The 17,424-nt window shown below is 42.2% G+C and overlaps 2 protein-coding genes across 4 annotated transcripts in view; one reads left to right on the top strand and one right to left on the bottom strand.

Moving 5' to 3' along the window:
- ARHGEF26 (Rho guanine nucleotide exchange factor 26) overlaps positions 1 to 6,177 on the top strand; it is a 104,567-nt gene extending 98,390 nt beyond the window's left edge. For all 3 annotated transcript variants that reach the window (XM_075268771.1, XM_075268773.1, XM_075268772.1), the window contains exons 12-15: positions 818 to 1,024; positions 3,206 to 3,273; positions 3,756 to 3,860; positions 4,531 to 6,177. In XM_075268771.1, the coding sequence (XP_075124872.1) occupies positions 818 to 1,024; positions 3,206 to 3,273; positions 3,756 to 3,860; positions 4,531 to 4,673 (523 nt within the window). In that variant the 3' untranslated portion in view covers positions 4,674 to 6,177. The remainder of the gene's footprint in view (positions 1 to 817; positions 1,025 to 3,205; positions 3,274 to 3,755; positions 3,861 to 4,530) is intronic.
- A 221-nt stretch (positions 6,178 to 6,398) lies between these two features.
- Positions 6,399 to 17,424, bottom strand: part of DHX36 (DEAH-box helicase 36) — a 48,525-nt gene continuing 37,499 nt past the window's right edge. Inside the window, exons 23-25 of the mRNA XM_075268770.1 lie at positions 16,573 to 16,693; positions 12,616 to 12,768; positions 6,399 to 9,311 (exon numbers count right to left, since the gene is read on the bottom strand). Coding sequence (XP_075124871.1) covers positions 9,129 to 9,311; positions 12,616 to 12,768; positions 16,573 to 16,693 — 457 coding nt within the window. The 3' untranslated portion in view covers positions 6,399 to 9,128. The remainder of the gene's footprint in view (positions 9,312 to 12,615; positions 12,769 to 16,572; positions 16,694 to 17,424) is intronic.

Raw genomic sequence — 17,424 nt, 5'->3', positions numbered from 1 at the left:
GTAGATTAATTCAGAGACTACCCAGTTTATTTCTATATACTGTAGATATATTGAGCGACTGAGATGAGATCTAGGTGCACAGACCACTTACTATTCTTCTGCCCTCTGCCCCATCTTTTCAATCACACAGCAGGATCCCACTCACCTTACGGTTTCTTGCTTCTTCCTGAGCCCTACTGCTGGGCATGTATTCCTGGTTCACAAAGTGAAAAGGTTTCTAGGACAAGGAAGAAGCCGGGCAGCAGACTACTAACAGGTCCCAGGCCACAAACAATCCGAGGCAAGAGAAAGGCAGCAGGGTACTACTGAAAAAAAATTATGTTGGGAATTGGCAAACAAGTGTTAGGTAATGCATGAGTTGTATAGTAGACTCTAGGCACTCAGTCTGACACTGTTTCTGCTTCACGGAAAACTTCTGGGTTATTCACAGTGGCCAATAATAATGCAACACGTCTTTTTCTGCTATGGCTGGGCATCTCATGCCACTCAAAAGACAAAACAAAAGGGAAAAAAAAAGTCAAAAGCCAAGACAAATGTTAAGAAAGGACACATCTTTACAGGAGGGCCCAAAAATGGGAACCTTACTAATCAGATTTTCAGAGGCCCCTTACCCCACTTGGGCTTTAGAATCTGGTTTTAAAATATCCTCACAGGACAGAAATGGAGATTGAATGTTATATATCCCATTACTTAGTGGTAGTAACACTGGGCTGAGCTATGGTATCAAGCACCTGTCATCGGCCAGAATCATGAGAGTCCTGTGTTACTTGTAAGCCTATAGCATCAATTCTTATATAAATGTTCTCTTCTATTGCAGTGATGAGAGCTACAATGTGACAGACTATTCCATGCTAGACCAGCTTCATGTGGAGCAGTGTGACAATGATGACCCAGCTTCTCCTTTGAAGACCAGTACACCCATCCTTTACTCCAGACAGAACTCCGCATACCACCTGTTCACACTCACCATCCGAAGCAATTATGCTGGAGATGAGGTGGAGATGCTGATGGGAGCCGAGACCCTGTAAGTATAGATCCACCACACTCTTGTCGTCATAGATATTATTAGATTAGTAGAATTCTTATTATTATTATTTTTACTTATAAATGAATTTGTCCAGGAGTGGGCTGGTATCAATAGCTACTATTACTATAAGTGATATCCAGGAATTCGTGCACCTCAATGAGGGGCTGAGGAGTCACCTTACAAAAGGCAGACGTGGCATTATGGCCTTCACAGTGAAATAAAACCAAGCAGTGAGGGGAATTACTATGGTATCAAATAGGTGGATATTAAGGTTTGGCCATTTTGGACTTATTTGTACACAACATTTACTATGGTATGCCTCTACAATCTCACTAAGGGAAGTTGTATAGGAAGTGATTTAACACCTCAGGATTGAAGTGTTAGACTTAAAGAGAACCTTTCACAAACTCCAACAAGTCTGACTCTTTGCATCGTTAAATATGTGCAGCTCCACGGATTCCATTTTTTTCTCTAGTCCCCACCATTCCCAAGCAATCAATGCTGTTAGTTTTGGTGCCTGATATGCTATTTAGACCCTGTACTGTCAGGAGGGCGGTGTCAGGCAGGAGCAGACAAGGGGTGTGACTCTGAGCTCTGACACCGGCCACCTATAGACATACAAAGTGAAGAAATGGATCAACTAATAGATGCGGTCTGAAAGTGGAGTCATGTAATGAGGCTTTAGTGGGGGTCTGTAAAGAGGCTTTAGTGGGGGTTTCACCTATAGGTAATACCTAATATGTTTCAGTTTCTACATGACATGAATGTCCACGTAATTCATTCACCTTGCTGTATTTAGCCACTACTACAACCTATTCTTGTGGGTTAGATCACCCTGATAGTTGCTATGAGATGGTTTATCTATTAGGTTATATATATGGGGACTGCTTTGTACCCTTGCACATTTATAGGACAGGGAGCTCTATTCATCTCCTGTTGTGCCAGGTATCTGTTTTCCATCTCTTTATTCCCTGCACTTAACCCTCGAGACTCCCTGGTGCAGATGGATTGTTAATGACAAAGTGTCAGTAAATTGTGTTTTGGAGTTATCTCCTCTGGTATCATGACCTGGTAGGATTACCAGCTGCAGCATTGGCTTTCTGGGACGTATAGGAGAGTTCTGCTCAGATCGAGCCTCATCCAATTCTGCTTTTACATTATCCTCCTATTCCCCCATATAATACATGTTTAGCGCGTCCATGTAAATCTCATCTGCAGCCGAATCCTGTTGTGGCTGTATACACATAAGTGATAATCATGGATGTGGCTGAAATGTTACCACAATACAGAGGTGAATAAACAGTCCCCGGGGAATATTTTTCCTCGAGGCTGTTTTTAGGTTGTGTTCTATAAGATAATAGGAAGCCAAGCTCGGCTGTCTCCATAATTCATACAGACTTTATTGGAGTGAGCTGTGTGCATGTCCAGCCATCTCTCCACCTCTTCTGCACCTGATTGTTGGACAAGGGATCAGGAGGGAAGTCATATTCCTGACATATGGGAGCCCCAGAGATGGAATCCCTGCCTACCCAATACTTATTGCGTGTGCTATACATGGGTGACTGTACTTTCACAGCTATGATTTTCAGAACTGCTGGCACATAGATAAGCATGTTTATTTCCTAATGGTTTGGACTCGCATAGATTGGTCTCACGGGTCACGTGTGATCTCTGGGTGCTGTTTGTGCCCTCCTGTAGAAGGGTGACCATCACTAATATAGCACATTTTACAGCAGAATTTTGTTGCATGCAGTACATTATGTCTTTCCATTGTTAGGTATTTGGTTATTTTATAACTGGTTGCCCAGCTGTACATAAAATATAAGAAAAGCCAAAAGTCATAATAATAGATGTGATCTTGCTGACATGGATTATATCACTTATTATACATCCATGTCATCCTATCTCGCCCCACCATTGGCTAAAGGATATACCACGATGTGCACAGGCTCCTCCAGGATTGCTGATGGATGAATAACCAAAACCAAAATTCTTTGGTGTATAAATAGGGGGTGTGGCATGTAAAAATGGGAGTGTCTAAAATATTCGTTCATTATTCATAATGAAAGTAAAATGTTCAGTTAATCGTGATTTTGATTCAACGCCAATTCTTTGCTTGATATAACAATGAAAGCTATGAGGAGCACAATAATTTTACTAGAAACTTGTGTCTTACAGGAGCGACCGAGCACGTTGGATCACCGCACTGGGTCAGAGCCAAGAAAAAGCGTGCACGGATAGAACCAGTAAGGAGCTTCTTTTACTGTCTTACACTGCCCTCTGTTGTCTGTCTCAGGAATGTTGTCAATCTACTCTGGAAATATTTTCCTGTCCAAAATCTGTTCACATGTCCTATAAATATAACCCGATAGTCAATCTTATACAGCCACAAAGTAATGTTCAGTTTGTTACATTGATTGAATGAAAGCCGTAATGAGTGTTACATAATGTAAGTGAATGTTATATATGTATGTTTTATAATGGGTTAGTTTGTACAGACCCACACACAAAATCTGTCCCAGTATGGGATTTTTGGACTGCCACAAGTATCAGAAACTTGGCTTGTCTGCAACTCCAGTATCCCCTTGTTAGATTAACCCTTTTTAGGCATCTTATAGGTGCCTGTGATTAAAGTACACCTAAGTCACTAGCATATGATCCTTAAAGCATGGCTGCTTCTGGAGCATCTATCAAATAATTGAAAACTATTTGTAATCATTTATTGTAGCTTTAACACAAGTGGAGATTATCCGGACCTACACCGCCAAGCAGCCAGATGAGCTATCCTTGCAAGTCGCTGATGTTGTCCTCATTTATCAGAAAGTCAATGATGGTGAGTTGGAAGAACTTAATGAGATTTATGAACTCCCTATGACAGAAAATTGACATAAAAAAGTCACAAACTAAATAGCATGGGGTCATCAATCGCAGCTGATCTTGATAAAGCGTCCTCAGATATAGACTGGGAGTTGCAGTTTCCCAATGTAGCCAGCGATACAAAGATCGGAGACCATTTATCTAGACTTGTATATACTGTGTCCATGATGTCACCTACTGATGCGTGATACAGTGTACCTATCATGTTACAGTTGTATATCCCTCAAGTTGCTTGATCCTTGAGGAAAGGAGTTGTACATTAATGTTAAGATGGACCTTTTTAATACCCTCAGCCTGTTGGAGATGCTCTTCACAAGAGGGACATGGGTATCTAACATATATATGGTGGAAGCGTGCCCTTTCTGATCTAGTTCATGGAATAAATGGTCCACGGGCCCCACAAGTAACCCCTAAAGTAAGATTTGGGAATATTGGCCCTCAGGATTGTGCCCACTACAAAGGTTATAGCCATGGTATTGTTATGCCGGCCCTTTCAATCTCACATTGGATAAGGAAGTTACCCTAGATTTCTAGGCTAGAAAAAATATAGTTTAGCCTTTTAACTTTCCATTTTCATCTTCCCCTCAATGAATTACTAATATCTTTCATTTATGTTTGTTCCCTAGGCTGGTATGAGGGTGAGCGGCTAAGGGATGGAGAAAGAGGCTGGTTCCCACTTGAATGTGCAAAAGAAATAACATGCAAAGCTACAATAGAGAAGAACATGGAACGAATGGGACGTTTACTGGCACTGGAGACTAATGTGTAGAATTAAGGTCATATTGTTAGCGTTTTCTTTACTGCAGGATTTGCACTATAGTAGCAGCACTGTTTAGGAAAGTATGAGGGACAGGCGCTATGACTGGCCTAGGACTTCTGCATGTCATGGCCAGGCTGACTTCACCAGTCGACTGCTGGACTGTTTGTATGACAGCTCTCTGTTTTATCAGTCCGCATGTTTTTAGCCTCCTGTTATCTCTGGAATTCACTAGAGAAATTTTATACTTCAGATCTTGAAACGTAGCGAGACCGGAAATGACTGAAGGAGCCTGATCTTGTGGAGACCTCACAGCTTCTTATTCACATTCCCTGGGCTCATCCTGCGTCATATACACAGTGACAGGGCACCGCGCCCGTGTACTCCGCTCTCTGCATACAAGGGGTGAATGTGTTTACAGCTGTGGCCATGTAAGAGATGACACTACAGATCTAAGATGGATTATAGCAGGATTAATAAGCACACAAGTTGTTTTACCACTACAGTGTGACAGGTGGGGTTGAGGAAGATCATGTTAGAGGCTCTCTAGGTAGCCATAATGCAATATTTAGTAAGATTTTCTTAATGGTTCCTTTTATGTCAGATCAGTTCTTATAAAACCCTTCTACAGAGGATAGAATAGGAATAATCTATCAGGCTGAACAAGGAAAGGAACAGTCAGTGTATTAATGTATATTTTATAGTCACAACCAACAAAATGAATTTTAAGAATATGAAATATTAATAAAGATACAAAACATAAGACAGTTAGCACTATGTTATGGACAGGTACAATCCCAAAGTGCTTGTGATACCTGGTATAACTTGGCTCACATCGGTGTATGACAAGTCCCATAATATCTTGACAGCCAGTATCGGGACGCCCTGGGACTTGTAGTTCCACAACCTGTAGAGTTGGGCCTAGCTGAGCATAGTTTACACCACCGTATGTTACATTGCTCTGTTTGGTTACAGTAGTGCTTGTTTTAGATGTAAGTTTTAAACTGGAGACCTGTCACTGTTAACTCCTATGTTAGAGTAATTCTGTTCCAGATCTAATACAGAATACTGTGATGTTTTATCAATTGTACATAAAGGATGTTAATAATGTAAATATCAGGACGGTGTGGCTGTGTATTCTTATTGGTAATCTTACTGATGCTACCCCCATACCATTAAGTAGCGCTATATCTGGTAGTGGGCACATGGGAGATTACACTGGCTCACAATGCTATGTGGTTACTCTGGGTTCACTGTAAAATAAAATATATTAAAGAAGATCTCTAACAATTCTCCATCACTGCACCACTGAGCAATTGTCCGCTGCACTTCTTTATTCACCATTTTGACTTTTAGATTGCAACTTGCATTCTTTCCCCTTATTCTTTGCTAGCAATCCCCTGTTGCTTCAGCACAGCATCTCATAGGCAGCTAGCACTAGTACCATATCTGACCACTAGGGGACAGTACTAATAGACCAGAAGTATACAGTCAGGGATTCCGTTCTATTTAGAATTGTAGTATATTTTGAGGCAGGGGAGCTTTGGAGCCCCCTCAGGGTCAGAACCAGGTAGTGACTGCTACTGTTACATCCCTGCAGTCCACTTGTTAGCAATACTGAACTTTGCAGAAACCAGATGGATATTGGAAAAATTGGAATCTGATCACTATTTAAAAAAAAAAAAAAGCCATAAATCTGAAAATATGTATTTATTGAATACAGAAAACATAGCATGTTGAATTGTATTATCTTGTATTACCATTTAACCCTCACCACACCTCCTCATGCTATAACTATCTTTGTGCAGCTTTTCATACAGTGTATTTATTAGCTGAATATGCCGTCCCTTGAAATGGCAGGAGATCACAAATACAAGTCTGTACTGCTAGAAGCAAATCCTAACAAAAATGTGTCATTTGGCTCTTGTGAGCACTGAATGAATCTACCAGACATATAGTTTGAGTTTGGGGTATCACGAGTAGCCAAGCCCCCCCCACCGGTCAGTGATTGAAAGACCGCTATATGCACAAACCTGTGACCTGTCAATAGCCAGCTGTAGGGAGAGCTACATCAGACTCAAATTATCTGCCCGGTGTAACCTAGGATCACTTACAATAGCCAAACAGCACAAATTCTGCAGTGTTTTGGCTACTCATAGCCCAGTCCTGTCAATGTATTATGCTGCTGTTATAGGGCAATATTATGTGGACAGATCCACTGGCAGAAGTGTTAGGAAAGTGCTGATCCACCGTTATTGCGCCTGGTCAGATATTTCATTTTACCATTTAGTCCAACCATTAGATTTTTGACAAAGACAAGCTGAAGTGGTATCGCCTCCATGTTTTTCTTTGTATCCACATATAATAGTGCTACAACATCAATTTGTTTAGCAAAACAGCCCCTCTAACTGTCCTTATATAACCTACTGTATGTTCAGTATTTTTTTAACTAGATAAATTAACTTTCTATTGTTATGTAACTTATAAACTTTCATTTATTGAATAAATGAAGAGACGCAAATGCACCCCCTGTACGTGACTGTTGTATGTTCACCTAACTACTGTAGAATAGTACAAGCTCAGTATATGAAATGCTGAGGGACAGAATAGATCTCTGGATCCAGCTGAATACCTGTCATTTATGATATGATGGCTTTGCTCTGGGTATGAGGGTAATTCTAATAATACAGCAGGGACTTCTAAGGAGTGGAGATGAGCAAGTACTATTCGAAACAGCCGTTTCAAATAGCAAGCACCCATACAAATGAATGGAAGCACCCGGCACGCAGACTTTGCCGGTTGTCCGGCCGCTTAACCCCTTGCGTGCCAGCCGCATTCATTCGTATGGGTGCGCGCTATTCGAAAGGCCTACTAAGGAGCCTACTACAATGAATATGACAGAAGACTACCATAAGGTAAACTAGAATCTCCTAATTGTGATTCCACAGATAATAAATGAGGGAATTACTTCTAGCCAGTCCTCTAATCTTCACACGGTTCTATAATGGACATTTACCAGCCAGAGCTCCAGACGGAAAATTTTCTTCAGAACACTGAATGCAATGTAATTGTCCCATCAAGGCAAAATAAAGCACTCATGTACCATATATCTCTTAAGAGGTTTTTAAGTCAGGATAATCTTGTGATATGTCACAGATCCACGAGATCTCAGTGGTGAGTGCACTTATATACAGAATGGAAGGTCTCTTTCCGATGCTTAATCCCTCTTGTTACCACTCAAGAGTTTCTATTAATGGAAAACCTGAATAAAATCATGAAATATTGTGCCAGACTTCCAGGAACAGAAATCTGCACAATAAGAAAAGGGTCTGAGCTGTTTTGTTCACAAAAACAAGTTATCAATCTTTTCACTTTCAGGGGTTGTACCTGGATACAAAAGAAAGCTTAGCTTTTTCTTAGAAACAACACTGTACCGTATAGTGTCTGGTAGCTCAGCACTATTCACCTTCAAGAAAGTTTACCTGCAATACCAGACACAACCTATGGCCAGATGTGGAGCCATTTCTGGTAGAGAACAGCTCTGTTATTCTTATTTTGGTACAACCTCTTTGACAAGATCAAGTTTCGGCTGTGAAACTCAGTCCAGATTTATCACCCTAAAACTCTATGCCCCCTAGCAATATAGTTATCTATGATGAGGAGTCTCTGCATGGGAAAGAAGGGACTCCTAGCATGACATAACTAATATACTAGAATCAATCTCCCCACATAGAGTTTCTTGGCAAGGATGAAAGGTAATGCAGTGCTTGTTAGCATGGTGGACCCTTAACTGTTCTTTTCCTTGGACTCAGCTGTGCAAGGAATTATAGTGAAGGCATGCATGTCTCCTGCACAGGGTGCTTAAGGGGTGTCAGCAATACGCTCAAGATAGGAGAGGGTCTCATACGTTGGACTCCCACCGATGATGTGATGATAAGGCAATATAGTTATCTATGAAGAGGAGTCCTTGAATGGGAAAGAAGGGACTCCTAGTATCACAGATAAAAAAACTAAACCCTACTAGATTAACTTGTTATTTACCAATACAGAGTACTTGCAAAGCATCAGAACAGGCAGAACATTTCATTACGAACATAAATATCATACTGGCTCAGAAACCTGAACGTACAAATATTAAGGATCAGTGCCTATAGAACAATGCTTAAAAAAAGCATCATAACCTATATAATATATTAACAAAAAAACAAAAACGAGTCTGGCAGACAAATCACACCTTGCCTGGCCTCTCCGTATTTAACAACGGCCCAATTCTTGCTGGAAATCCTGTTTGAACTTTTCCATAGTGAAGGAGAACATATTAAAGGTAAGTAACAGAAGCCAACAACGGCCATGCCTGTAAAAGTAGAAATCCACTACGGTTCAGCAGCGGTCTCATGTACACTTACTGGTTCATAAAAATACAAAGGCAAAGTCCTATGTGCAGCAGTACAGCCAGCACAGTATCACCTATGATAGGCGCCTTGGAAATGTGGGGTCAAAGTTCTTGGCTTCTCCACTCTCCTGTGTGGTGATCAGATCAATGATAGCTGAGAGGACAGCACAGTCTCTAGATTTGGTCTCATTCCAATCCACGGGCTCAGGGTTTTCAATTTTCTCCTTTAAAAGTGCATCTAACTCAGTCTTTAAATCCTTCAATAGATAGAAGACATGAATTAGTATTTACTGGAAAATAATTGTTATCCATTCCCAAAAAATATTCAGTTATCATATAAATATTAGTTTTTAAAAAATTCAGCTTATGCCTCACGGACTGCAACATAAAACTCAAATTCTGTAGTAGTCTGCTCTATACAAATTTACAGTTCTCGCCCCATTTGGCTGAAATTTGGCACGCCCCCTCTCTGCCCACAGGAACAGAATACTGCGAATGTTACATCTCGCTAGCGTCCCCTCATCATGAGATTGGGGCCCCTAAATTTAGGCCCTATACATATAATGGGGAAAAGTGAAAGAACTGAGGGGAAAACAACAGTTGTGACTGCCAGGGACGGATTATAGCGACAGCGCCAAAGAGTCGCTGCTAAAGGGGCCGCACCACCACACACAAACATTTCACAAACACCATATAAACATCACACAGACAGCACACATACACCAACCGACAAACACCAGACCACTGTAGACACACACAAAACAAACACCACATGCACACACCACACACACGGACGAAAAGAGCTCATGCATACTCACACACAACTATCGCACACATGGACACTTGCTCTGTGCATGCAGAAACACATGGATCACACGCGCACATACAAGGACCACACACGTGCATGCACACACACACATGGATCACACATGTGCATACACACGCATTACATATACACGGACCACACACGTGCATGCTCGCACGCATATATATATATATATATATATATATATATATATATATATATATATATATATAAAATATATATGGAGCACACATGTGCATGCACACACGCATACATGCACATTGATCGCGCACACACATACACGGACCATACATACACACATACATAAACATGGATCACAAACATGTACATGCACACATACACTGAATAAACATGTCTTGGTATCCTTACTGGCTGCTTGCACACTGCAGTATTTTTCACAGGCCTCCAGGCCATGGATTTGGCGGTTCCATGGACTTCTTTGTGCACAAAGCTGTGAATTATGCAGCTCCATAGAAGTCTATAGAGAGATAGAATTCACGGCCCGGAGACTGTAGTGTTACTGTAGTGTGTAAGCAGCAATATTGGTCAGGTGAAAACTGCCTGATAGTAAGATTGTCAGTATTGCTTACTATACCGGGAGCTTTCATCACTGAAGCACTACAATAGATAGTTGTGTAACTGGAAACCAATTTTACTCTTTTGTACATGAACTACTTATAAATTTCACTGGAGGGAGGGGGGAAGGGATTGCAGTATGTTGTTAATTGGGTGTAAATCAGTGTCATAACTAGGAATGATGGGGCCCTGTGGCAAACTTTTGGCCCCCTTCCCTGACACTGAAGACGCAAAACGACCTGCCTGCCCGCATTCCTGCGCACACTATTATACCCCATAGTGGTCCCTGCACACAGTATTATATCCCATAGTGGCCACTGCATACACTATTATACCCCATAGTGGCTCCTTCACCCAGCATTATGCCCCATTTTGGCCCCTTCACCTAGGGTTATGCCCCATTGTGGCCCATTCACCCAGCATTATGCCCCACTGTGGACACCCATGAACAATTATTATACTCTGGGGGCTTTTCAGAACCCAGAGTATAATAATCGGAGACCCAGGAGGCATACAAACATAAAAAAAACACACTTACTTACCTGGCTTCGCTGTAGTTCCCGCTGATGGTGGCCATCTTCAATGACGTCCGGGACGTCACATGACCTGGGGGCCTGTGTCGCAACACAAAGGACGCAGGCCCCAGTCATGTGAAGTCAGGGACGTCACACAAGTAGGCCCAAAGCCTGCCCGGAGAGGTAAGTAACAGGTTTTTTTTTATGTTCCCTTACCTCTCCTGGGCCTCCAGTCACTATACTCGGGGTGGTGTCTTTTCAGACCCTTGAGTATAATAATACTGTTTGTGGGGTCCGCAGTGTCACTTACTGATCAGTAAGTAAATAGCTCCCGTTACCGTCTGGAGTGACTCCAGCCATTAACGGCCTATTTTTAAAAAAAAAAAAACAAAAAAAAAACAAGCAACACAGCGGTAATGGCTGTCACCGGGTCCCCTAATGTCCCAAGCCCTGTGGCAGCCGCTACTGCTGCTACCCTGGTAGTTACACCCCAGGAGTAAATGTTTTATATGTTTGTGTAAGGTGCATAAATTTAAATTTTTGATAAAAAAAAAAAAAAAAAAAGTTTATAATACATAAATATGTATTAAATTTAATATATAAAATCAATAAAAATGTTGAAACGAAAAAAAAGTTGTTCACATCAACGTTACAACAAATTAGTAAAATGCCAAAATAACAAAAATTTAAAGTGGAAAAAAAGATTTACTGTAGCTCTGAAAATGGCAATTTCAGTGTGACCCTGAAAATTTTACTTTAGCATAACCAACAATTTAACATATGTTCCGTGAGCAAAGCCGCAGGTATTCTACTAGTTTCTTATAAACCTTACCCAAATGGTGTAATTTGGTGATTCTTCTACTGTCCTCTAAAGGCCGTATAGTGTTATAATGATCTATCCAGAAAGCAGTACAAGAAATGCACTTGTAGGATTTCATACACTGTCTGCCAAGTGGTCCATGTCTGCACTATTACTTTGGCTCATTAAAGAAATTCAACACAATACTGTGACAATTTTGCAAAACTCTTGACAGACTGTAACATCGCAACTAACCGCTAGGTGGCCATATGGACGTGTGACAGGCTACTGCAACAACATGGTTTTCTGGTTTTGTTTGGTTTCTTAAAGCTGGTCATTTTATGACACATATATTGGTATATGTTGAACCAAGAGACAAGTAGGGGGAGCTCACACTACTGGAAATCTGTTATGATACGTTCAGGTTCCAAAAAAAAAAAACAACAAAAAAAACACGTAAACCGCCTATTCTAACGGACACGAACTGATGTTAAAGTGTCAGCTGTTTGTTTTTTTTTTTTGTTTTTTTAAACTGATCCATTTAGTGTTCACTATTATACGTCCATTTTATTGTTCTGCATTCTGAGCATGCACAGGAAAAACAAAAAAAACAAAACAGAATTGTTGGATGGTAGAACAGATAACCATCAGTTACCTTCTGTCATACGGATGATACAAAAGCTGAATTTTAATCTTGCATCTGAAGTTCAGCTATAAAGGAGTTTTCCTGTTTTATTAAATAAAGCTCATGTTCTATTCTACTTTCTGTATAGGTTGGAGATGAAGTCTAGAACAGAATCCCATTATTGCTAAGGGTAGCATGTACATAGTTATTCCACAATTACCTTAACTAAGTAAGCAATACGAGCTGGCGACTGGAACACAATCCATTCATCAACTGCAATAGTGTCCTGGTCTTGGTCCTTCTGAATGGAAATATCTCCTCCAAAGAAAAGCAGGGAATATGGAGACACCTCGGTGCAGTCGTACAGGTAAATCTGGACAGAGAGGGGTAAGTAACACTTATTAAAGGTAAAGTCGTCATCTTGGGTTTCTTGTGACCCCCTCCCCCCTTGGGAGAGCCTACAAAGAACTGTCCATGCAGTTTCAGAAAGTTCTGGTGTCACTTTTGACCAGCTGACAGGGGTCTTATTCTCCATAGGTCAGTATGAGATCACATGACCCAACTGAAGAAAAAGAATACCATGAATTTTCCAAAGCACACTAGACAAAACTAATACGTTCCCTTATGTTGCACTATATACATTATAGACCAAAAGTTTGGACACGCCTTCTCATTCAAAGAGTTTTCTGTATTCCATGACTATGAAAGTTGTAGATTCACACTGAAGGCATCAGAACTATGAATTAACACATGTGGAATTATATACTTATTAATAATAATAAATTGTATTTATATAGCACCAACATATTCTGCCCCACTGTACAATTTGTAGGGTTCAAGTACAGACAGATACATAACAAAGAACGTCATTTCACAAAATGGGACTGAGGGCCCTGCTCGCAAGAGCTTACCATCTATGAGCTAGAGGGGGTGACACAAGAGGTAGCAGGGGCGGCATTTAGAGATGAGCGAACACTAAAATGTTCGAGGTTCGAAATTCGATTCGAACAGCCTCTCACTGTTCGAGTGTTCGAATGGGTTTCGAACCCCATTATAGTCTATGGGGAACATAAACTCGTTAAGGGGGAAACCCAAATTCGTGTCTGGAGGGTCACCAAGTCCACTATGACACCCCAGGAAATGATACCAACACCCTGGAATGACACTGGGACAGCAGGGGAAGCATGTCTGGGGGCATAAAAGTCACTTTATTTCATGGAAATCCCTGTCAGTTTGCGATTTTCGCAAGCTAACTTTTCCCCATAGAAATGCATTGGCCAGTGCTGATTGGCCAGAGTACGGAACTCGACCAATCAGCGCTGGCTCTGCTGGAGGAGGCGGAGTCTAAGATCGCTCCACACCAGTCTCCATTCAGGTCCGACCTTAGACTCCGCCTCCTCCGGCAGAGCCAGCGCTGATTGGCCGAAGGCTGGCCAATGCATTCCTATGCGAATGCAGAGACTTAGCAGTGCTGAGTCAGTTTTGCTCAACTACACATCTGATGCACACTCGGCACTGCTACATCAGATGTAGCAATCTGATGTAGCAGAGCCGAGGGTGCACTAGAACCCCTGTGCAAACTCAGTTCACGCTAATAGAATGCATTGGCCAGCGCTGATTGGCCAATGCATTCTATTAGCCCGATGAAGTAGAGCTGAATGTGTGTGCTAAGCACACACATTCAGCACTGCTTCATCACGCCAATACAATGCATTAGCCAGTGCTGATTGGCCAGAGTACGGAATTCGGCCAATCAGCGCTGGCTCTGCTGGAGGAGGCGGAGTCTAAGATCGCTCCACACCAGTCTCCATTCAGGTCCGACCTTAGACTCCGCCTCCTCCAGCAGAGCCAGCGCTGATTGGCCGAATTCCGTACTCTGGCCAATCAGCACTGGCTAATGCATTGTATTGGCTTGATGAAGCAGTGCTGAATGTGTGTGCTTAGCACACACATTCAGCTCTACTTCATCGGGCTAATAGAATGCATTGGCCAATCAGCGCTGGCCAATGCATTCTATTAGCGTGAACTGAGTTTGCACAGGGGTTCTAGTGCACCCTCGGCTCTGCTACATCAGATTGCTACATCTGATGTAGCAGTGCCGAGTGTGCATCAGATGTGTAGTTGAGCAAAACTGACTCAGCACTGCTAAGTCTCTGCATTCGCATAGGAATGCATTGGCCAGCCTTCGGCCAATCAGCGCTGGCTCTGCCGGAGGAGGCGGAGTCTAAGGTCGGACCTGAATGGAGACTGGTGTGGAGCGATCTTAGACTCCGCCTCCTCCAGCAGAGCCAGCGCTGATTGGTCGAGTTCCGTACTCTGGCCAATCAGCGCTGGCCAATGCATTCTATTAGCCCGATGAAGTAGAGCTGAATGTGTGTGCTTAGCACACACATTCAGCTCTACTTCATCAGGCTAATAGAATACATTGGCCAATCAGCGCTGGCCAATGCATTCTATTAGCTTGATGAAGCAGAGTGTGCACAAGGGTTTAAGCGCACCCTCGGCTCTGATGTAGCAGAGCTGAGGGTGCACAAGGGTTCAAGTGCACCCTCGGCTCTCCTACATCAGAGCCGAGGGTGCGCTTGAACCCTTGTGCAGCCTCGGCTCTGCTACATCAGAGCCGAGGGTGCGCTTGAACCCTTGTGCACACTCTGCTTCATCAAGCTAATAGAATGCATTGGCCAGCACTGATTGGCCAGAGTACGGAATTCGGCCAATCAGCGCTGGCCAATGCATCCCTATGGGAAAAAGTTTATCTCACAAAAATCACAATTACACACCCGATAGAGCCCCAAAAAGTTATTTTTAATAACATTCCCCCCTAAATAAAGGTTATCCCTAGCTATCCCTGCCTGTACAGCTATCCCTGTCTCATAGTCACAAAGTTCACATTCTCATATGACCCGGATTTGAAATCCACTATTCGTCTAAAATGGAGGTCACCTGATTTCGGCAGCCAATGACTTTTTCCAATTTTTTTCAATGCCCCCGGTGTCGTAGTTCCTGTCCCACCTCCCCTGCGCTGTTATTGGTGCAAAAAAGGCGCCAGGGAAGGTGGGAGGGGAATCGAATTTTGGCGCACTTTACCACGCGGTGTTTGATTCGATTCGAACATGGCGAACACCCTGATATCCGATCGAACATGTGTTCGATAGAACACTGTTCGCTCATCTCTAGCGGCATTGCTTATACAGAGGTCAGACCCTTTTGTAATAGAGGTGACTGTCATTACACAAACAAAACTTTATGAGCCGTCACTAGTGGTGTCCTGTAACATGTGGATGGAGCTTGGACATATAAAGTTAGCCTGAAAAGACATCATATCATGTGGGGTAATGTGGGAGCGGGGACAGAGGAAGGTTAAATTTTGGGGATTCTAATTATAGTACGGAAGGGTTTACGTTAGAAATTGTGATACGTCTGTCTGAAAAGATGTATCTTTAGTTTGCGTTTGAAACTGTAGAAATTGGGAGTTAATCTGATTGTCCGGGGTAGAGAATTCCAGAGAAGTGGTGCAGCTCGGGAGAAGTCTTGTATACGAGCGTGGGAGGTTCCTTTCCTTTCTTTGTAGCGCTTGATGATTTTTTGCAACTGCACTTTCAAAGTTTTCCCAGTTTTTCTGGCTGACTGACCTTCATTTCTTAAAGTAATGATTGCCCCTCATTTTTCTTTACTGCTTTATTCTTGCTATACTACAAATTCTAACAGTCTATTCAGTAGGACTATCAGCTGTGTATCCACCTGACTTCTGCACAACACAACTGATGGTCCCCACCCATTTATAAGGCAAGAAATCCCACTTATTAAACCTGACAGGGCACAACTGTGAAGTGAAAACCATTTCAGGTGACTACCTCTTGAAGCTCATCAAGAGAATGCCAAGAGTGTTCAAAGCAGTAATCAAAGCAAAAGGTGGCTACTTTGAAGAACCTAGAATATAAGACATATATTCAGTTGTGTCACACTTTTTGTTAAGTATATAAGTGTTAATTCATAGTTTTGATGCCTTCAGTGTGAATCTACAATTTTCACAGTCATGAAAATACAGAAAACTCTTTGAATGAGAAGGTGTGTCCAAACTTTTGGTCTGTACTGTATTTCTCAGCACTGCTTCGCAGTTTTAATATATCATTCCACAGGTATATGTTACACATTGTCTGTTCAATATATTACTTACATTGCTAGTTTTCATTTTTAGATGATAGACCAGCCACTGGTGATGAAATTCCTTCTCTTCTACGTTGACCGATTTGGGGTGAATGCAAACCTTGCCATCTGCTTTAGTATAGATCTTGACCCTACGGAAAGACACATTTCATTAGGAAAGTGAGATTTCACCAGAAATGAATCAGAAACCTGATTCTCAAGAGTCACTTTTCCATTACTGTAACAATGCCTACTGGCTGGGAAGGCAAGCCTCTAAACACTTCTACTAACATTCAGACATCTCAAACAGACCCCTAATATGTGCTGAAGGGGAAAGCGTAAAAAATAAAAAAAATAAAAAAAATAACGCTACCACATCCACTCATTGTTCTTAACTAGAGATGAGCGAACAGTGTTCTATCGAACTCATGTTCGATCGGATATTAGGCTGTTCGACATGTTCGAATCGAACACCGCGTGGTAAAGTGCGCCATTACTCGATTCCCCTCCCACCTTCCCTGGCGCCTTTTTTGCTCCAATAACAGCGCAGGGTAGGTGGGACAGGAACTACGACACCGGTGACGTTGAAAAAAGTAGGCAAAACCCATTGGCTGCCGAAAACATGTGACCCCTAATTTAAAAGAACAGCGACGCCCAGCTTCGCGTCATTCTGAGCTTGCAATTCACCGGGGACGGAGGTTTCCTTCCAGTTAGCTAGGGCTTAGATTCTGGGTAGGCAGGGACAGGCTAGGATAGGAAGGAGAAGACAACCACAACAGCTCTTGTAAGAGCTAAATTCCAGGGAGAAGCTTGTCAGTGTAACGTGGCACTGACGGGCTCAATCGCCGCAACCCAGCTTTCCCAGGATCCTGAATGGAATACA

The sequence above is a fragment of the Leptodactylus fuscus genome, chromosome 3, assembly GCF_031893055.1.
Source record: "Leptodactylus fuscus isolate aLepFus1 chromosome 3, aLepFus1.hap2, whole genome shotgun sequence".
In the NCBI taxonomy this organism is placed as follows: domain Eukaryota; kingdom Metazoa; phylum Chordata; class Amphibia; order Anura; family Leptodactylidae; genus Leptodactylus; species Leptodactylus fuscus.
This window is presented reverse-complemented; position numbering and strand designations above follow the sequence as displayed.